The sequence below is a fragment of the Gallinula chloropus genome (genome assembly GCF_964237585.1).
Source record: "Gallinula chloropus genome assembly, chromosome: 2".
Classification (NCBI taxonomy): domain Eukaryota; kingdom Metazoa; phylum Chordata; class Aves; order Gruiformes; family Rallidae; genus Gallinula; species Gallinula chloropus.
In genome coordinates, this window is record NC_140086.1 from 37,875,733 (window position 1) to 37,898,671 (window position 22,939).

At 43.3% G+C, this 22,939-nt stretch overlaps 1 protein-coding gene across 1 annotated transcript in view; it reads right to left on the reverse strand.

Moving 5' to 3' along the window:
* TRIM55 (tripartite motif containing 55) overlaps nt 1-22,939 on the reverse strand; it is a 39,611-nt gene that overhangs the window by 11,776 nt on the left and 4,896 nt on the right. The window contains exons 3-9 of the mRNA XM_084280587.1: nt 17,898-18,063; nt 16,101-16,196; nt 11,456-11,689; nt 10,421-10,443; nt 10,197-10,321; nt 7,838-8,058; nt 5,666-5,956 (exon numbers count right to left, since the gene is read on the reverse strand). Coding sequence (XP_084136713.1) covers nt 5,666-5,956; nt 7,838-8,058; nt 10,197-10,321; nt 10,421-10,443; nt 11,456-11,689; nt 16,101-16,196; nt 17,898-18,063 — 1,156 coding nt within the window. The remainder of the gene's footprint in view (nt 1-5,665; nt 5,957-7,837; nt 8,059-10,196; nt 10,322-10,420; nt 10,444-11,455; nt 11,690-16,100; nt 16,197-17,897; nt 18,064-22,939) is intronic.

The following is a 22,939-nucleotide window of genomic DNA, read 5'->3' on the forward strand; positions in this document are numbered from 1 at the left end:
CATAGTTACAAGTGATAGATGCTCAGCATTCCTGCAAACTAATCTTACTACTAAAGAGGAGTCAATGCATATTTAAAAGTCAGATTTCCAAGAGCCTAAAGGGCCATATGGCCCTTTGGGTGCACCAGTCCAACAGTTAGATGTCACAAGCATGTATAAAATATACACATCACTCTTCATACGCCCAAAGCTCCACGCCTATATGCCATTGGTAGCATCTTTCAGGTATAAGGAGCAAAAAACCACATGCCTGAATCCTGAAATGCCCGATGGGTGAATGAGCTTCTGAAGTCTAACACACAAAATATATATTCTTCCTAGCTCACTTATCCTGTCTCCCAAGACTGAACACAAGAAGACAATTTAAGACTCACTGAAGGCTTGTTTCAGCTCCTTCTGTAACCCATCACACACAGAGTTTCTAAGGTTTGGACTCCAAGACCTATTTCTCCCACGCACTGGAAAGGGCTGCTTATTAATGTCTCTGTCACCCCCCACTAACACATTACTCCCCATGGTGGCAGGGCAGCTCAGCGGTCTTATTTCCGCTCCCTGTGTTTTAATAATTCGCTCTCGGTTGTCACCAGCAGAGGCTCAGGTTCACTTCACCCCCACCTTTAGACACTCAAGCAGAGGCACCTGACTCAAGGGTGATGTCACTCACAGCAGGCAAATGTGAAGAGGTGCCAAGTGAGAACCAGCAGCAGCTGGTGAGCTGTCTCTCACTGGAGATGCCTCTTGGTCTCCATCAGATGCAGAAGTAGCCTGCAGTGACTATACTTTTGATTTCAGCTCTCCCTGGAGCAGGATGCGTCTCTCTACTGTGGAATTGTCTATTTTGTTCATGCTAAGTTATCTCCCTCCACCCCTTCTTAGACCAGGAAATCTGTGCAACTATGGGCTGCACTCCTTGGTGCTGAAGCCCTGGGCATACGCTCTCCTGCACTCTGGAGGAAGTTTCCTGACACATCAATACAATTTCTTAGAGGGTAGCAGCCCCCAGACAAAGAAAATTTGGGGAATTAATAGGTGGAACTGGCCTCTCTTTGTTTCTGAAAAAAAAAAAAGAAATCCCTATCAATGCATTCTATTATAATAGCTGGAAAATAAATTATATTTATGTCATCTAATATATTGATGTCCCCAATTATATTTATGTTATGATCAATTATGTTTATGATGACAGTCATGCAGATTTATATTTTATTATAAATTATTATTAGAGTTATTCCATGTAATTTTTGTATTTGGCTTTCAGGGGCTTATCTCACAGAAAGAAAAAGGGTCAGCGACCTCATATCTCACATGAAAGATAAAGACACATAAACTGTCTAAACAGCCACCTCACTATGCATGGAGAAGAAAATAATTTTTATGCAAATAGGAGTCTGAGAGCAAAATGCCTTTCTCTCTCACCTCCTTTCTATTGCATGATTAAATAAATCATAAAGCTGTCACTAGAGACCACACAGAAGGAGGTCTCAAATGGTCGAAATGAGAGCTTTCTGCATTTGTCTATTTTTAATTTCAAAAGGTATTTTGAATTAAAAAAGAAAGAGAGGGAAAAAAGAGCATGATGCTGTTCGCATGTCTGATTTCCCAGGAGTACAAACAAGCTCCATGTCCTCTTGTAATAACACAACGAATTTTCAAAACCAAACACAAATAAATGAAAATTAAACTATGATCCATAAATTTAATTGAGATTCACAGTGTCCGATGCTTTTCAAATTCAAATTACCACCAGACAGTGCATCTTTTCGCATAACTTACGCAGCTGAAGAGTAGGTGATAGCTCCTCCCCTCTCTTTTCCTTTTTTTTTTTTTTAAATAATGGATAGCTATACTTCAGTGCTGGAATTCTTGCACTTAAGAGGTGAATAATAATGTATCATTTTTCATAGATGCACCGTATCATATTGCACAGTCTTTAGAGTGCAGTACAAAAAGTGAGCAGGGAAAACCAAGCATTTTTGTCTTGAAGAATAGACCAGAATGGAAATCTTCTGGTTTTAGAGCAAATGCCCAAAGGAAACTACAGGTGTCTTGTGTCAGAGGTCTTGGGTCTTTGGTCTTCAGTAAATAATATCGAACACCCCAGTGGTAACAGAGAATTCTGTGCAGATCAGCCATGTCACTTTGGAAATGAAATATACATGTCTTACCTAAAGAGGGTAAGGCAGAATTTGGAGCTGCAAGAACTAAATCATGGACAGTGTCCAACAAAATGGAACTACTCCAGAAGAGATGTTATGGAATAGTTAAGGTTGACTTTACAATATTTGCATTCAGGACAACTTCAGTAGGTTGTGAAGTTCTTAGTCCTCTGTCTTGTAGATGTTGCAGCTCTTAATTAGAGTGATCTAAGGAAAAAAGTCTTTGTCTATAGAAAAATGTTTTTAAAGCTGGGGTACTTAAAAGCACACAGAGTCTTCGGTTGGGTTACTCCCAGCTACATGGGGATGCATTTCAGGGCCATGTTGGGTACTCCATGCTCACTGTGAATGTGGGAGAGATGCCTTTGGATACCTTTTGGCGGAAAAAGGACCTGAAGAGGAGTCTCCAACATGTGGGGTTTGTGGTGTGGGCTGAAGTGTGAGAGAACCCTCTCCATGGTGGTGAGAGCTGATGGCTTGGCATGATGGCTAGGGCCTTGCTCCCTGGAGGCCCCCACAGGACATCCCTGAGAGACCACCAGTGGTGTGCTCATGATGGGAGCCCCAGCAGCAGGATTATTCAGTGCTTTTTTTTCCTTCTTGATGTTTACCCTTCTGATGACAACCATTACTCTCCAGATCTTCCTCCCCTATTTATTGTACTGAACAACCTTGAGGCTCTTCAGATCTCCTGTCAACCCACATCTTGCTGGCTATGTGAACAGCCACTGAAATATAAGCCCATATATCTGAGGGAATAAATGTCACTCTACATTTTGAACCAGGGAGATGCAATGTTTAACCATGCAGGAGTAAGCTGAAGGGTGGCGTTTCAAAGGTGCGAGGAAGGAATGTTTTAGGCAGCTTGTATTGTGAACAAGCATGATGTTTTTGGATGGGAAGAAAGGGGGAAAAAATCCTGGAAAATCATGTAGGAACATCACCAGAGACACTGTTTGAACTGTTAGTTAATGGTAAAATGAAATATTTCCTACCCATGAAAGTACAAATCATGTATTGAATCAGATTCCAAAGATGATGTAGTATGATAAGAAATGCCAAAAGTGATATGCAGAATGCTAACTCCTGTGAGAAAATAAGAAGAGCACTTCACTAGTGTTGTCATGATGCAAACTAGTTAATATCACTACATTCAATGGAAAAGTTCTGTTTTCGCAGCACTTTTCCATGATACCCTTTAATTGGAAGAAGGGAGCAAAACCAGTGGTGTCAGGAGCATCAGATGGGATAAAAAACCCCAAAACAAATACAGCATTTCAGAGTGGGTCGTGTAAAAATCACATGCAGGAAAAAAACAAAGTTGAAGTTCACATATTTAAAAATGATCCCTGCCACATGACAGAGGCCATTCTGCTTGTGACACAGACACATTTCAGCTCATATCTGTAAATCCGATCATGGTGTCATCTCATGGCCTTACCCTTACCCTTAACCCTTACCCTTGGTCACTCTGTTTTTTTGTGTAGACTTGGCCTGCTTCCCAGGCTTTCCTACTCCTTCCTCTGTCTTCAGCTCAGGGGAAACTACACATTCAGCTGGATCCCCTGCTCCAGCCTCCCTCCATAGAGCCACGGACTGGTCTGGGTTGGAAGAGACCTTAAAGACCATCTAGTTCCAACCACTCTGCCATAGGCAGGGACACCCTCTACTAGACCAAGTTGCAATCCCCAGAACCACTTCCTTCCTTCTCAACATCTTCCTCCTCCCAAAATGTCAGGGTCACTCTTGATTCAGGAAAATATCAAAACCCAGCACCCCAAATTCACATGCCAATGGGAACTGACATCTTTCTGACGTGCCTGTTTTTATTCCCAGTGCCTGATGATGAAGAGAGCTGGGTACTTAGACTGCTGCTTTTGTGTGACTGAAAACCACTGCCACTGTTTTTTCAGACAGTTGGCCATATCAAACCTTAGTTTTGCTCCTTTGCTTTTTGCTGGTAAATTAGGATCCTGGGATGCAGACCATAGTCACGCAAGCTCCCAGGGAATGAGCAGCAAGGATTTTGCCTGCCTACAGTGATGTTTGGCTGCCCAGTCAGTCATTAATGGAAGTTATACAAAGAAAGAACAGCAATTAATTTCATTGTGAATTTATCTGCTTCTGCCAGCTCATTTGTTATATACTTTAGAAGACAAGGTCATAGCAGATTTGGTAATTTCACAATACTTTTTTAAAAAAAGAATTTTACTCAAATATTCTCAAATCAAATCCTGACTTGAAAAACAGGTGCTGAGATTTGGGGGGTCAAATGTTGCTTTTGTTAACACTGAAGCCAGCAAGAACCCTTCCACCAGTAAATTCAAGTGTCACTGACTAAAGCCTCCAATGTCCTTTTATTATATATGTATGAATTCCTTCTCCTTTGAACTTTTTGCCCACCACATACGTGACAGTTTATCACAGTTGGACTGCTTCACGTACACTAAATGTTTCACTCCAACTTTAAAGGAAACAGCACAAATCAACACTCACTCACACACACTCACTCTCTCTCTTCTCATCACACACATACCAGTAACTGATTTGTTAAAACATATGGCTTAAGCCTGCAAATCAGGATGGTTTCAATTAGGGAGTGCTGCTCATGGGCTGGTAGCCAGGCACTAGAGCAGGAGGTGGTGTAGTGTGCAAATCCCTCACACAGAGCTCCCTCAGCTCAGCTCCTTGGATCTTTGATCCACGTGGAGTTTGTACACATATGCAGAAGAAGGAATACTAAAATTCAGGTTACACCAACTCTAACATTGTAATTGTAAGGAAAACACCCTCCCATACCCAAGACATAAGTCTCTGTCACCTCACAATGCTGTTGGTACTCTAACACACAAGTGGGATATTTATCTTCATGCTTTCCTTTAGTCAAGTCCCCCAAGTATCCTTGGAGGAAACCCTCTGCAACAGATTGCAACCCAGGAAACCACACTGCTAACTGAGAGGCAGCAAACCACACGAGAAGGCTCCAGGTATCTGTTCACAAGGGCAAGCCGTAGGCTCCAGGTGCAGCCACAGAGCTGCGGAAGCCAAAGCCAAGCCATAGCTGCTCTACCAGTGGTCGTAGGACAGCGTGTGATGTACACAGGCTTTCAACAGGTGCTGAGAATAATCTCATGCAGAGGATTTGTCTGCTACTAATGCATGCGAATATCTGACTGCACAGAGTCATGGCCAGCGATTCCGACAGCTCCTGAGCATGTGCATGAGCAACCTGGACAACAGCTTGCACAAGTGAGGTAGCAGACTAGTAGTTAAGCACGAGCAACCATCAGCATGCTACTCTGAAGCTGAGAAGTCAGCCTGTCACATACTGAAACCATCTGCAAATCCAGTGGGTTCGCTGAAACGACAATTTATGCTGTTTCCATATTTCTGAGATGATTCTTATCCTTTAGCATGCAGAGGAAAACCACATCACATTTCCCTCAGCAAGCGCCGTTCCCGCCTTGCTGTGCGCCACAGCCCGCTGGGGTGACGCCCGTTGCACTGACCTTGGACGTCGCTGCAGCGGCATTACTTTCCTTACCACTCCCCGGCGCACTCTCCTCGACCGCTGTCGCTGCTGCCGGGGCTTCTGCCTTCTTTGCATTTGTTTCCAGAGAAACAGGAGGCCCTACTTTCCCCAGCCCGCTCACGGGGGTTGAGCTCGGACTGCTTGGCTGCCGTGACTGAGCCTTGTACCAGCTAGGGTAAAACAAGGGGTCGACGGTTTCTGCTGTGGCCGGCACTTGAGTGTCAGACTCTGGGGTCTGCTGAGAACCACCCGGTGTCACAACCTCATCCTTAATCAGGACAGATAAAGAGAAGAACAAGCAGAGTGCACCACATTACCCTCCTGCCATAGCCACGTTGCTCTGCATGTTGTGTTTGCTATATCTCACTGCAAGGAATAGATCTGTCCTAACACACAGTCCAAAAGAATTACAATGAAAACATGAAGCAGAAGCAACTGTTGTTTGAATAACACTGACATAGGAAAAACAACACCTAGCCAAGAAATAGAACAGGAGAGTAGAATTAGCTGAGAAGGGGATGCTGAATGAGAAAGGAATGAAGAAGTGGTTCCTTAACTCAGATAAACACCCACATCAGTCCTAAAAATGTAAGAAATTCCACGTAAGAACCCCCTGAACCAGTACCAGCCATGAGCAACAGGCATAGGTATCTCTGAATGGTCTTTTGGATTTTGGATTAAGAACAAGATGTTTTCCCATGAGTCTGCTGAGCAGTCAGAATAAGGGGAATACAAAGACACTGGAGAGAAACATTTGCCCACCAGCCTTGCTGTTAATGCTACAAGCCAAGCACAGCTGCACTTTGCCAGGAAGAGGAGTAGCAGTCTGAACCACACCTCTTCACTTGCACCAAGCTCTCAGGTCTCACCCATATGGTACCTGCTATCATCACAGCTTTTCTGCTTCACCTTTCTTACACCAGAAGGCAAAAGCTGAAGCACAGGTATCCCACACAACACAGTGCCCACTTGCCATGTCTGACTCCACATCTGACCGACTCCTAACAGCACTTCACAATTGCTAGGGCAGCATGCCCTACCTTTCCCATTTTAGCCTTAGAAGTAATATTAGTCAGCAAATTGCTTATGTTCAGTCCTTGTTTGCATAACATCCTACTGCAGTTAAGCTGTAAAAGTTTAGTTAAGTCAGTGCAAATCTTCAAAAGACAGACTAGCTAAATCAGAAAAGCCTGATTTAAGAGCATCTTCAAACAACTGGTGCAAACTCACGTATGTTTTAAAATCGAAGTAAGAATGAATCTACAGTATTTATTTTCCCTTGATTTACGTGGGGAGCTCATATAATCAAAGATTCTTCTCTTGTTTTCGCTCCTCAAATATCTCAGCAGCCTTTACCTGCTCACAAACTTCACTGTGTATGTTGTACAAGAAGAGAATTTGCTTAGCAAACTGTATCTAAGGGCAGCTGAAGTAGCACATGAAGTATAATCTTTTTATGTAGGTCTTTATTGCCTCATTCTAATCGAATAGGCAATTATTGTTTTATTCTAATAGAATTCCTTAAGAAAAAGTGCTGGCCTAAATTATTCATGCCCTGAATCAGTTTGCTGCTAGGTTGTAAGAAGTAGTTGCCTCTTCTGTTTGGCGTATGATTTCCCTGCATCTACCTAGACGACGATGACCAGACCCTAGGATGACCAGAGCAGAAGGTGGCAAAAGCCATTCACAGAAAATGGATTAGGAGTAGGATCTAAAAATCGGTGGTGGAAAGCTCCCTAAATCCAGAGGGAAACCCAAATTATCTTAGTATAAATGTTTTAGCAACCATTTCCTTTATAACAGTTAGTCTTTGTTAAATCACAGCAAGCAGAACAACCACTGTAATGTACTTAGCTCCCAAACCAGCTCCCAAAACAAATATCTTCTGTTTATATCTTATGTATCCCATATAGATCTTAATTTGTCTAGCAATGTAATTTTTTGCCTATCAAGCAACGTATGTGCAGGTTGAGAGGACAGGATACAGTTGTGTATACGTGTACATGCGCAATAAACCGTTTTGCTCTCCAGTGCATTGACTCCCTATGCTCCTGGCATACGGTGCCTACAGACACAGGGGAGGGTGTTCTTGATCTACAAGGGCACATTCAGCATAGCTGACAGGGAAATGGCACACAGGGACAGTTACCTGACCAGCCAAGGCAGCAGGCAGCGGTGCCGCAGACAGTTCAGCTGGGGGCTCTCCCACTGCGCTCTGTGGTTTGGGGTCCTGCTGAGGGGGTTGTGATGGTCTCTCAGCCCCTTCCTCCTCCACCTGTTCCTCCTCCTCCTCTCCTGATGACTCTGTGTGGACTTCATCCAAATCTTCACCCTCCACTGTCTCCTCCTCTTCCTCTTCCTCCTCCTCCTCTAATAGGACACAGGTAAAAAGACAGGGCTGAACATCATGTGAAGATGGTTACCACCTTTTTATAATTAAAATGCCATTCACAGTTGCATGGCCAAGCTACTGATGCTGGCAGGGGACATGGGTTGGCAAGAGAGCACCAGTGAGGAGTCCATCCCACTAGCCTGTACTGGGCTCTGCCATGGAGCTGCCATCAGGTACTTCGCATCAATCACACAAAATTTTTAAAATCTTCAGCTGGCCCTATTCATTGGAAGAAGGACAGAAAATCCTGTCAATGCAGTCATCTTCATGAGGGATGTGCAGCACAGCCCTGCACTTTTTGGGGAAAGGATACATGGTCTGGTACAATCTGCCATGAAAAAAGTCCCTCTTGCAATTTTATCTGTGTGTTTGTTTTAAACACCATTGAAGTCGTCATAACAAATCTTTGCCAGGTCACTGCTTTGCAATACTTTACTGGAGGTTTGGGACACCAACCTACCTAAAACTAGACTGTCAAACTTGGTCAAGCGTTGCATTTGCATCATCTGACACATCCTGTGGTCAGCAGTTGTGGCTTGGCTCATTTCCAGAGGGAGCCATCTAACAATGCATTTTCTTTTACATAATCACACTGTTCATGCTCACTAATGTTGGATGTTGTTCAGAGCCATCCTACACTTCAGAGAAATAAACCTAGATGGGTGCATTAACCCAAGCTCCAAATGGGCTGCACATTTTGCACCAGCTATGTTTCTGCCTGAGTATGTAGAAGGAATGTAGATCAGCAAATGAAGTAACACCCTCATAATGGAGAAGTGTTTCTGCAGAGAAATTCACTCCTACAAGCAGAGTGCTGAACCTCTGCTTCCATGTCCCCTGACTGCATGGGACTTCACTGACTGCAGTAAGAGTTTGAAATGCAGGACTGGGATTCTCAAAGCCCTTACTAATGTCGTGTCCCCAGGGGGTGGGTGTCACATTCCCCCATCACATGGTGGGGGTGTGTGCCTGGAGGTCATGATCTCCTGTGTGGAAGGAACGGGAAGGAATGTGGCAGCTGTAGCTATTCCCAGGGGCAAACAGGGCACAAGGCTATCCCTCCCTGGACAAATCCCTGGAGGTTCATGGCCTTGTGAGATGGCACCTGCTCCTCTGCTGCTGACTGGGGCCACAGCTGCTGTCCTGCTACATGAGACCTTGTGCCAAGTATGGATAATCTTTGGAAGCCATCTGACAGACCAAGGTCTGTGCAGCAGGCACGCAGGGTCCCTCACCGGGAGCAGCCATGAGCTCCAAAGTCAGTGTAAGTAGTGGCAGGGGAGTAGCAATGGGTGGTATCTACACGAGGCTTAACTGGGCTGATAAAGGTAAATGTAAATGTATGAGCTGAATCCAGCACTAGTGAGAAAACTTGAGATGTTCAGATTATTTCTGCTGCTTTTTGAGAGGAGAGGTCTGCTGATTTGAAGCATTTCTTTCCCTTGATTCCTTGTGGCTTATGCTGTGAGATAAAGCACATGTGAGCCTAGATTGCAGGCTGCTTTGGTCAACATAGAGTTACAGCTATGCACTATTGTACAGACATACTAAGCATGATCAGTCATGATGCCATGACACATGGCATGGCACAAGGTGTTAAATGCATGAAGAATGATGACAATTTTTACCTCTCTCCACAACTCTCTGATGTTGAGTTTCAATTATGTCTGTTACATTTCTCAATTAGTATAATAAATGAGTTTAAAAAAATCTTACGTTAAGTACTTCTTTTAGTAGTAAACATTCTATTTCTTTAACGATTTTCTAGAGCAGACAGGCCATCCAGTCATGCCGTGTTTTAGGGAAAAATAGGACTTTACAAACTGAGACAAAAGCTGAATTTCGTGGTCCTTCACATAAGGAGTCAATAAAGATCATGGTCTTAGGAAAGTGTTGAGGCCACTTAAAAGGTAAGATTAATGGTTGCAACAGGTTATGTGACATTTTTTTTAACTGTGATGGAGTTCTGCTTTTGAATATAATTGATACAAAATTGTCTAGTTACGTATTGGGATGGAAAGAAATATCTCATTCAAGTTTTCCTACTTGGTATCATCATGTAAATTACATACAGCTGCAATTTAAGAAAGCAATTTAGGTGAAATAAATGACATACCTCTGTCAAAATCAATTTCTCGTATTATCTTTTCCTCTCTACTGAGGTTCACTGTGAATTGATTCATATTTTCATACCCATCCTCTATTTTTTCCATTTGAAATCCTTTGGATGCTTCAGTAATTCTAAACCGGAGACATTGGTTATTGGCATTTAGATTTGCAGATAAAATTTGTAATTTGTAATTCATTATAAGATCAAGAGTCTCGAGTTTGAATACTTACTTTTGTAGCAATGTTTTGGCATTCTGTGAAAACAAAAAGGAAATAACCAATTTCTTAAATGGTTCCATTTTTTCAGAGATTTTATACACTGAGATCTAATTCTTACACTGGCTGCTTCTAAACACACTAACATGGATCTTATAAGTGGCCACCATGAGATCTATGAATGAGATCAAATTTGGATGGTAATTAATATACAGCTGAGTAAACCTTTTAGTTCACTGAAAATTTTTAAATTAAAACGCGAAATACATATCATTTCTACAAAAATTAAAATTGAAATATTTTTTCTCTTTTGTGTGTGTGTGTTTATGGTGAAAAGCAATTGTTCTGTCACCATCTTTAGTCACAGCAACTAGACCTTTGACTGTCCATAAGGGCATACTTCTGGAGCCAAAACATTTTGTCTGGAAAGTTTATTATACTCTTTAAAGGCAATTCTTTGCAAATAAGTGTTTAGTTTTTTGTTGGTTGGTTGGTTTTCTATTTGGTTTTTTGTTTGGGTTTATTTTTGGTAGAAATCAACCTTCGAGCCTTTAATATAGAGGAATTGTAAACTTGCAGGACAGAAATTTTACACCAGTGGTTTCCTAATCAGCTCTCCTGAAGGAAAAAAATATGAAGTGAAGGCATAAAAAATTACTTACTTAATTCTTGGAAACTTAATAGCTCTGACAATATGTAAATAAAACCTAGAACTCAGGTAAGTTCATATACACATATATTATAGCAAGGGGACAATAAAGATAGTTTGCAAAATGTTAAAATTCCTGTTTCTTCTTAGGGGACCAGAAATTCACACATGGGATAGTGTATTTTGGTGCAAGTAGCAAATACTCACATTCTTGGTTTACATGCTATTCACAAGAAGACTATTCATTTATCTGTGTTGATGCAAGCATTTAAAAAATGAGTTTGTATAAATGTTCGCTCAGAGATGACCAAACTCTGAATGTGCCTAAAAATGAGAAATGCTTAAACAGTATTTTGATAAACCCATCATTCTTTGTCTATCTCTATTTATTGACTTTATACCTGCAAAAACACAGCCATTTCTGGTTCTTCCATGAACTGGATTCCTGATTCGACCAGCTTTGAGACAGCTTCCAAATGATCCGCATACTTCTTCATCAGGGAGCGGACGTGTTCCAGTTTCTCCTCTTGGGTTCTAGTGATTATTTGTGTCATCTCATTTTTTCTTTCTTCCAGTACAGAATAGAGATAATCAAATTTTTCACACAGCTGCTCTTTCTGTCGTCTGCAGCATTCCTGTGAATAATTTGGTTTATGTTAAACATGTTATGTTCTTAAAAGAGTTTCTATTTTTACAGTTACTTGGAAGCATTTTCATCAAAGAAATTCCTCTTTCTGAACAGTGAAAAGGATTCTGAATGACCCCAGAGACTTTTATAATTTTCAAAGTCCAAGCTATTGGAACAAAAGTTTTTAAACTGTTCTGAAACTCTGGGTTTCAAACCACTGAAAGCCCCCAAACAGGTTATTGTATAACTTGTCAGCATGCTAAAAAAATGTGAAAGGTACTTATGATGTCTGTAGTCATACACGAAAGCCGGCAGAAAAAGTGAAAAAAAAACCCCACGTTAGCAGCTGGGTTCATTTGCACAAACAGAATGTTTTTAAAGGAGATCATGGAATCATAGAATGCTTTGAGTTGGAACGGATGTTAAAGATCATCAAGCTCCAACCCCCCTGCCATGGGCAAGGACACCTCTCACTAGACCAGGCTGATCAAGGCCCCATCCAACCTGGGCTTGTACACCTCCAGGGAGGGGGCGGCCTGTGCCAGCGCCTCATCGCCCTCACAGGGAAGAATTTTTTCCCAATATCCAAACTAAATCTACCCCCCTTCCAATTTAAAACCATTCCCCCTCATCCTATCACTACATGCCCTTCTAAAAAGTCCCTCCCAGATTTCTTGTAGGCCCCCTTCAGCTACTGGAAGGCGACTATAAGATCTGTCCAGAGCCTTCTCTTCTACAGGTCTGAACAACCCCAACTGTCTCAGCCTGGAGAATCATATCAAATCAGCTCTGGCAAATTTCTAAAATTTTTTAAATTTTTTTTTTCTTCCAGAGAACCTGGAACTATCCTGGCTGGGCTTGATTTTCACATATGCTCTCTTAGACTATATTTTGACAATAGGTGTCCATTATATTCCATTTACTGTGCACTAAATGAGGTAGAGGTACCACAAAGAAAATGGTGTGTGACAAAAGCACAAAGACAAGAAAGAAGAATCAGGTTCCAACCCTATCTTCAGGCACTGATTTTCATATCATTTTTTGAGACACTTTTATTGTCCTTCCAACCAGACCACATAACTTACTTCACTGAGTAAGGAGGATGGGTTTGATGATGCTTGATGCTTCATTGAGAGCTCTCTAACAAGAACACGCTGCACTTGCAAGGGATGATTTAAGAGAAGGAAATTTGAGACAGGTTATCTATAATGTCTGAGGTCTACCAAATAGAAGTATTTGAGTCATCTCTGTGCCCCGGGGCACACAGATGGGCATAACCTTATTGTGGTTATATCTGGTTGCGGATGGTAGTGATTATTTAAATCTCTTTCCTAGGAACTGAGGTTAAATCAATTCCTCATCTTTGTCCCTTGAGGCATAATGCTGAGATCCTGGCAGCACAGGATTATTAACAGTCCCACAGTACTTTTGGAAGTGTTAAGCCTGATTATTCATAGCACTGTGCTAGAGACAATCCCACTTTTTTCTTGACTTCCAGCCCTAGCTCTTTGCTATGGGTGGTGACATTCTGCTCTGTATCGTTCCGAGGAGAGAGCCTTTTGAAGGTGGATGTATGGCCAGAATCATTGTCTGTGTTAAGGAGTGAATACAGACCTTGTTGCATTGACCCAAGTGTCCACCTCTGCTTCCCAATGAGGGAAACTACACTAAACCAGCACTCCTGCTTTAAAGCTCTTTGGGGGAACTGAAGCCGGGGTGCTAATGGGAGAGTGGTGGCAGGCACATCCTTGCCACTTCCCAGAAATTCCTGATCAGTGAATTATAAGGTGGGGATAAGGAAGTTTTCAAACCAAGTGAGTTATCCTTCTTGGGTGTCATTCTATGATCAGACCTCAAATAACCTCCTCTTTCTATCCTCTGCTAGCTTTCTTCCCAGCGTTTCCTGCACTTCTGTTTGCTCCACACCCCTCTTCGGTTTAGTCTACAATGACCTCATCTGCAACATCACTCACATCACTTGTAAAACAACCTTAATTTCAAGACAGGTGTGTGCTATCTTTGCCATTTGACACAGGACAAGCATTAGGGGAGGAAGAGCAACAGAGAGACAGCAGGGTGCCCTGAGAAATCCTTTCCTGTCTCTCAAATCTAATCTAGCATATTTTCTGCCAGCAGACATTACAGGACTGTGAACCTCAGGAGTGAGAGTGCCAAACAGGTTCCTAACTGCAAATGCTGAAATATTTCTGAGATATTCTCTTTCTGTATAAAATGTTCCCGTAGGAAGTCCCTGCCTGATGGAATTGCCCTACTCAGACTCTGCCTAATGAAAAAGGTTAACAAGTGCATGACTTTCCATTCTAAAAAGTCCTCAGCCTTTTTGTTGTTTAAAGCATGGCTACAGCAAAAAGAAAGGAGCCCTTGCCACTGAGCATGGGTTGCACTGCTTGTTCTGAAGTATCTGTATTGATTGCCTGACACCATTAGCCTTTGAAAGAGACATTGTAATTTTTCCTTCATTATTTGACTCATATTCTTTACAGGGCTAAACAATACTTAATGACTTATTATTGCTTTCCAGTGTTTAGCATTTTATATACCCTCTTTTTATTTTCAGTATAATAGGTGAATTTGCTCTACCTTTCCATCACGTAAAAGCTACACAAGTATTAATTTTTGTTTGTTTGTTTGTTTTTCAGGATTTTAGGCTTGGAAAGGAGCAATAGTTAAATTTAGAACTGCAGGCTATTGCTTACTCCAGCTAAAAGGAAAACGATCACGTATTCCCTGCTAGAGCGGATATTTATTGTTGGCTGCAAAGTGTTAAGCAGAGAGAAGAGACAACCCTGGGTTGCAAGCGCTGTTTCCATGTGTGCACATTTCTCAGCTCCAGCTGGAGCTTTTCATCTTCAAGGACAAACTGATGTCAATTCAGACAAAGCTCTTGTATGGTAGGAAATGTGATTTGCTTGAAATGTAACATGGAAGTGCCAAGGTAAGCTCTAAGATCTATTTTCTGCAATCTTTGACTTTAAAGGTGAAAAGCCTGTTAAAAGATCTAAAGGTAAAATGGCTGCACTTTCTCTGGGCTTCGAGTTTAAAGGTTAGACTCGAAACAGAGTGGATGACTCTGAAGAAGCTAGTTTCAGAAACTGTTGTATTTATTAAGGTATTTTTAGCACAGTGTTTTCTCCATACTTCAGACTAGACGTTTGAAGTTTTGTTCCTGGTTCAGCCAGTTCAACTTAAATGAGTATAAGCTTTTGCTTTTGTATCATTCAAATTTCTGCAGTTAACGTACTTGAAAGGCTTGTTTCTGTCTGCAAAGTCCTGATAGCAGCCAATTTTGTCCTTGCAATGTGAAGGCTTCCTGACTACAAAGTTCTGACTGCTGCTAACACGTTCTCTCATTTACTTGGGTGAATGGTTTTATGTCCTTTGAACCAAACTTGGACTTTTTCTGTTCTTCCTTGCTCTGAGGAAAAGAGGAAAAGGAGCCCTGGGTGATTGTGTGTGTAGGCTGGGGAATCAATTTTTCTTACTAATTAGAGTCTACACATCTTGGATTAACCTCTTTTTTCTCTGCCCTTTCTCTTTTCTGTTTCAGCTTTGAAGGGTCAATATAATTCTAATTGGGCTGAGAGAGATGCAACTCCTTTACTAGATGCTTCATCAAACTCTGATCATAAAATCTATTCATATGAGCTCCTTCAGCCTATTGCTCTGTGATGCTCAAGTTGGTCAGAGCTGATATTTGTATTTGCTTTGCTGGTGCAAACCGCTTGGAGGAAATGAAAGCCACCTCTGGTATTGAATGACACAAAACTAATTCCAGCTCTGTCAGAGTAAGACCTTTACCTGAAAATCCAAACTCACAGTAAGAACCCAAACTCTTCCCTCCCACGAGCAACAAAATAAGACTCCTAAAAGGGCAACATATGTATATTAACTAACTGCTTCTGCACAGGAGGCAAAGCAACCAAATACAGAGCTCACTGGCATACCTGGGAGCTCTGTTGTGGCTACCCTGTGGTTGAGCCTAGGGCTCCATGCACAGGAGCAGTCAGATCTTAGACTAGTATCGATCTTTCACAGCTTTATAACTTGATCTTAGATATTAAATGAGCTGGGAGTTGATGGTCTTTTGTTGGATCTGCTTTTAACGTCAGCGATACCTGACACAGCTAAAAATGCTGAACAAGATGTGCTGATAGTGGATTATCCTTACTCCTTGTCCTCAACCACATGACCATATCAGAGGCAGGGTGCTGAGCAGGATGTATCCTTTCCTTGAGGCAGTACAGCTGATACTATACAAAGCCACAGGTACTAGTTTAGCAAAATGATGTGGGAAGGCATTTGGAGCAAGTGAGGTCTGTTAAAGAATGATCATTACCAGCAGTTTAAAAGACACAACTCCACACAGAAATAACTGTGTTATGAGGTGTGGTACCTACCTCGAGTGTCTTGCAGGTCTCCTCCAGCTGTGTGACTATCCCTTGCACTCTGTCATTGCTCCCCACCAGGACTGCAATGCCATCACTCAGCTCGGACTAGGCAGGAAGGGGAAAGCAAGTGGGAGAGGTTAAACCCTGTCCTGCTTCAGGGTGGCATATCTAACAGTGGGGAGTGAGACATGAATGACCCATACCAGAGTATTAGCTCTTCTTCCACAAGAACTGAGGAACATTGGACCTCTACCTGCCCACAAGTTACCCAGTAGTACTTTGACATTTGTTTTCTCTCCCAAAACACTATGAAAATATTGACAGTTTGAAACGTCTCATGGAGAAGAAGCTGCAGTTTGGAAAGGAGGAAGCACTTTCTTCCAGGAGGCTCTTCTAAATGCTTTTTTCCCAAAGCTCTATGTTTCTACAGCCTCCAAGTATTCCCTTTGGGTTTGTTGAGACAATAGATTTTCTCCTTTGAAGTTTTGTTTTGTGAGGTTTTTTTCAATGTTCTGGGCCTAGCCATGCCACTGTGGTATTTCCCTGAGGACTGTAGCTCTTGGCCCCAAAGAGGAGAAGATGTGGCCCATGGGCCTGGAGGAACTAGCACATTACAGAGCCCCTGGATGGAAGGCAGTGGGACTGGGGCTGTGGTGAGAGGGGAAGGGAGAAAAGGGAGATGAGCAGGTGGAGGCTGAGTCATTGGCATGAGGGACGAAAGAAATAACCTGCGTGTGGGGAGGGGGATGACTGTGAGGCGCCCTTAGAAGATGAAAGACAGAGAAACCTGTCCCTAGGGAACTTGGGGAGGGTGCTGGGGAGGGTGAGGAGCCCTTGGAACACTGCTGTAGTGACAGAGGCACCTGTGTCCGTGGCCTTCACAGCTTTGTAAAGAATCTTTTGAAGCATACATCCTGCACTCTCCAGGTTACACCTCTAGTCTTGGGCACAACAGTCTCGTTCTGCAGGCATGCTGGGAAGGAAACCACTGCTTGCAAGTCTCCATGCAAAAGGAGTGATCAGGGGCATGGAATTGGTCCAAGAAACTTTTCCTCTTTATCCCTCCTTTTTAGATTGAAATGGATGTTTGTAACTACTTTCCTAAAGCAACTTCTCATTTGTAGTTTCCCCACACAAGCATCTGAGTGACAAAGTTGGAGGCTGGGAATGCAAACTTGGCCTGTCTGATTGCTTGCCCCCCTGGGACCCTCCAGAAAAATGAGCTGTTTATCTCAGGAGGATAACCCAGTGAGTCAGGTTTTAAATTAATACTGTATTAAAAATAAACAAGTCTTTTACTGGTGACAGCAAGGGCAGAGGATATTAGGTACATCCTGTGCTGCTATTGAATATTCCTGCATTCACTTGCAGGAGGAAGTTTTTCACTTGAATTTTCTGAAAAATGGGATGCTTAAAGGCAAAAGTGCCCGATAGATAACTATTTGATTTGTAATGGTCTCTTCTCTTTCCAGCTCATGTACTGGAAATCCCACTGGTTTTTTTCTGATCTAAAAGCACCTCGAAACATCAAAAAAGATATCCTCAACATCACATCAAATCACTGCCTAAAATGTTTACTCACTGTGCTAACAAAAATTGGGACACTGTAATATCTTTCTGTGTGATTTCTCATAAATTTATTTCCCTGTGTTTCTTCACAGTTCCTTCAGATCTGAGTTTTTCACTCACACACAGGAATGGCAAAGGCACACCCAGGCTCCTTTGGAAACTCACTGGAAGCCCATGAGAATACTTCCCTGTTGATGCTCCTGCCAGCTGGACCATAAGACACGAAAAGATATTTACCTTCTGTTGCTGGTAAACGTTTGTGAGAGGAGCAACTTGACAGTCTTTGTGGGCGCCAAAGACTTTGCACAAGGAGCAGGTGGGCATTTCACAGTTCAAACAATAGATATTAATTCTCTCATCTTCGTGCTCTTCGCACATAGGCTGGTCACACTTCCTTTCAGGTCTGCAAAAGAAAGGAAGTTTAAAAACCACCTTGGTGCTCATGAGTTTCTGATGACAATGTTAGGGTATTGGCATGAAATAACGTACATTTATATAGCGGTGTACAAGGCAGGTCTGCAGAGTAGACTTAAACCTGCCATGCAGGATGACTAAATAGACAACAGTACAGCTTAAAGTCCTGACACAGCAGGATGTGATGATAATATAGCAACATGACTTCACACGGGGATTCCAGCTGGGAGTGTGACTTAACCCTTGCTCATATTTAAAAATGTAAATAACCTCACTAAGACTGATCTCAGACTACTCATGTACTTTAATTAGCGTGTTATCCGACATCTGTCTGAAATATGAAACATATGTAATTCCTTTAGAGGCCATCGTGTAAAATGTTGGGCACTTGGCCTCAAGGCACCAAAGCTCTTATTCAGAGGCTTAATTTGAAGTGAGAGTTGTAGGCATTGGTAGACTTTCATGCCCTTAACGTTTTATCTCTGCTGATGAGTTTTGTGAGGCCCTGGTCAGGACTACTATTATCAAACAGAACTGGGAACTTACCGCCTTTACACTGGGCCAGTAACCAAATAAGGTCTCACAGAAATTAATTTTAGCTGAGTGGCACGTGTCTAGCTTGTACAGTGTTGAGCTTTTTTACAGTAGCTACTCAAATGTGCCAGCCTCTGAGGGCATGAGTTACACCAAAAGCATCCCTCTCCTGTGCTTAGCCAGGACCTATCACCAGGCTATAGCTCAGTCCTGATCTTATCTTTACCCAAATGATTTAGCCACATACACACAAGTCCAACCCTGCTATTTTAGGGACTAATTTAGTTGTAGCTTCCTGTAAATAAGCCACTTAACTACCAATCCAGTAGAAGCGAAAGCTGTGGTGCAGTCCATGTGGACAGGTTAATGCTTTTCTGAACTCATGTTTCAGGCTTAGCATCCTGAGCACGTCTGCAGCAAGCATATGAGTGTGTGAGAATATGGTATCAGATCACAGAGTTGTTAGATTGGTGGAAGGAGTGTGACTGGGGGCTCAAGCCTCCAAGGTTGCCACTCCTACTCCTACATTAAATCTTTCTGATACAAGTCATTATTGCCTTCCACTGCCATTTGGATGAAGAGCTATCATAGAATCATAAAATTGCTTAGGTGGGAAAGACCACTGAGTCCAACCATTAACCTAGCACTGCCAAGTCCACTGCTAAACCATATCCTTAAGCATCACATCTACATGGCTTTTCAATACCTCCTGAGGTGGAGACTCAACCAATTCCCTGGGCAGCCTGTTTCAATTCCTGATAACCCTTTTGGTGAAGAATTTTTTCTTACTAACTAATCTAAACCTCCCCTGGCACAACTTGAGGCCATTTCTTCTTGTCCTATCACTTGATACTTGGGAGAAGAGACCAACTCCACCCAGCTACAGCCTCCTTTCTAGTAACTGTAGAGAGTGATAAGGTCTTCCCTCATCCTCTTTTTCTCTAGGCTAAACAACCTCAGTTCCGCAGCCACTCCTGTAAGACCTGTTCTCCAGACCCTTCACCAGCTTTTTTTGCCCTTCCTTGGACATGCTCCAGCCCCTCAACAGTACGGGGCCAAAAAACTGGATGCCTGAAGTTCAATACTTGAGATGCAGCCTCACCAGTGCCAAGTAGAGTGGGACAACCTCTTCCCTAGCCCTGCTGGCCACACTATTTCTGATACAAGCCAGGATGCTGTTGACCTGAGCACATTGCTGGCTCATGTTCAGCCAGCTGTCAACCAACACCCCAAGGTCCTTTTCAGCTGGGCGGCTTTCCAGCCACTCTTCCCCAAGCCTGAAGTAGTTGTGACCTAAGTGCAGGACCCAGCACTTGGACTTGTTAGACCTCATGCAATTGGCCTTGGCCCATCATTCCAGGCTGTCCAGAACCCTCTGCAGAGCCTTCCTACGCTCAAGCAGATCAACACTCTCACCCAACTTCTTGTCTCGTCAAACTTACTGAGGGTGCCTTGTCCAGATTATTGATAAACACATTAAAGAGAACTGTCCCCAGTACTGAGCCCCGAGGAACATGACTTGTGACTGGCTACCAACTGGATTTAACTCCATTCACCACAAGCCTTTGGGCCCAGCCATCCAGCCAGTATTTACCCAGCAAAGGCCTGTCCAAGCCATGAGCAGCCAGTTTCTCCAGGAGGATGCTGTGGGAAATGGTGTCAAAGGCTTTACTAAAATCCAGGTAGACAATATTCACAGCCTTTCCCTCATCCACTAAGTGGCTTTCCTTGTCACAGAAGGAGACCAGGTTGGTCAAGCAGAACCTGCCTTTCATAAACCCGTGCTGACTGGGCCTGATCACCTGGTTATTCTATGTGTTCCGTCTGACGGACTCAAGATAATCTGCCCCATAACTTTTACTGGCTCTGAGGTCAGACTGACAGGCCTGTAGTTCCCCAGATCCTCCTTCAAGCCCTTTTTGTAGCTGGGTGTCACATTTGCTAACTTCTAGTCGATTGGGACCTCTCCAGTTAGCCAGAACTGACAATAAACGATGCTGAGTGGCTCGATGAGCACTTCCACCAGCTCCCTCTATACCTTTGGGTGAATCCTATCTGGCTCCATAGACATGGACTTGTGTGTGTATAAGTGGTGTAGCTGCTGACTAATCATTTCCCCTTGGATTATGTGGACTTCATTCTGCTCCCCGTCCTTGCCTTTGAGCTCAGGGGGCTGGGTACCCCAAGAACAACTGGTCTTACTATTAAAGACTGAGGCAAAGAAGGCATTAAGTACCTCAGCCTTTTCCTGATCCTTTGCCACTATGTTTCCCCCGCCTGTAATGAAGGATGACTGTGTCCAGTAGCAAGTAGAGCAATGGCATCATAGAAATACATCTTTACATTTAACAGAATTAAATGGCAACAATTTCAAAAAAGTTATTCTACAGACTTCTGTAGCAAGGAAGCAACCAGTCACTCTATTACGAGTTTAAAATGTATGGGAAGATCATTGTTTTAGATTATATTACAATAGGAATTTTCCATACATTCTGGTAGAGTAGACATGACATTTGTTTTTTAATGAAGAAGTACAGGTTTACTCTTCTGAAGGGAATGGAAGCAACAAAGAAAATGTCTCATGCATTCATATTTCTAAACGGCAGGAGGCCACTGGAATTTAAAAGGTTCATAAGGAAAATCTGCAGTCTGCAATATAACACAATTTACCAGAATAAACCCAGATGGATACTTCTGAAGGAAGCCTGTGTTATTTGGGCCAATTATTTGTGAGTGAGGAGATGTAAGAAACTGTGCAGACACCAAGGTCAGTGAAGAAGGGAGGAGAGAAGGTGCTCCAGGAGCCTGAGAGAAAGATGGCCCTGCAGCCCATGGAGAAGACCATGATGGAGGAGGTTATCCCCCAGCAGCCCATGGAGGATAATGGGGAGCAGAGATCCCACCTGCAGCCTGTGGAAAGACCCCAGGCTAGAGCTGGTTTGCTGGGGTACTTGTGACTCTGTGGGGGACCAGGCTGGAGCAGTCTGGCCCTGAGAGATTGAGAGACATTCTATGAAGCATCAGAAGAGGGGTGGCCAGCAGGGACAGGGAGGTGATTGTCCCTCTCTACTCTGCCCTCGTGAGGCCCCATCTGGAGTACTGTGTCCAGATCTGGGGCACACAATACAAGAAAGATGTAGAACTGTTGGAGAGGGTTCAGAGGAGGGACACAAAGATGATTAGAGGTCTGTAGCACCTCCCCTATGAAGAGAGGCTGAGTAAGCTGGGCTTGTTCAACCTAAAGAAGAGAAGGCTGTGGGGGGACCAAATTGCAGCCTTCCAGTACCTGAAGGGAACATACAAACAGGAGGGGAATCAACTTTTTAAAAGGGTAGATAATGACAGGACAAGGGGGAATGGATTAAAGCTAAAGGAAGGAAGGTTTTGATTGGATATAAGGGGGAAGTTTTTTACAGAGAGAGTGGTGAGGTGCTGGAACAGGCTGCCCAGAGAGGTGGTGGATGCCCCATCCCTGGAGGTGTTCAAGGCCAGGTTGGATGGGGCCCTGGACAACCTTGTGTAGATCCAGGCCTGGAGGTTGGTGGCCCTGCCTGTGGCAGAGGGGTTGGAGCTCTGTGATCCTTGGGGTCCCTTCAAACCCATTTCTATGATTCTATGATTCTATGATTTATGACCGTACCCATAGCGACCCACGCTGGGGCAGCTGGTAAAGAGCTGAAGCCTCGTGGGAAAGGACTCACATTGGAAAGCTTCATGAAGGACATGTCTTCCATGGGTGGGACCCCATGGTACAGCCGGGAAAGAGTGTGAGGAATGCCCTCCCTGTCTCCTCCCCCCCAAGAAAAAGAACATCTCATGAGGAACTGACTGAAACCCACATCCCCACCTCTCCCTGTGACACCCTGGGGGGGAGGAAGGGGGAGAAATCATGACTAAAGTGAAGTCTGCTAAGAAGGGAGGGGATGGGGGGAGATGATTTAAGATCTGCCCGCACCTCTCATTATCTGACTCTTGTTTCCCTGAATGAGCAGTGCAGTGTAATAAATGAGAGTTTTCTTTCCTTTATTCTGCATTGAGTCCGTTTTGCCCATGACACTGCTTGTGGAATGATCTCTCCCTGTCCTTATCTTGACAATATATATTTTCTCTCCAGTCCAGCTGAAAAGGGGAGTGATACAGTGGCTTTGGTGGGCGTCTGGCCTCCAGCCAGGGTCAAACCACCACACCAGCATTCACTTACATAAGGCACCTGTTGTGTCAGATCCAGCATAATTTCAATGCAAGTCAAAAGAGGTGTGTCTCCACTATAATTAACTCTTTACATTATTTGCAGGTGACTGTAAACAGCCCCTAATATATTCATGTTATAG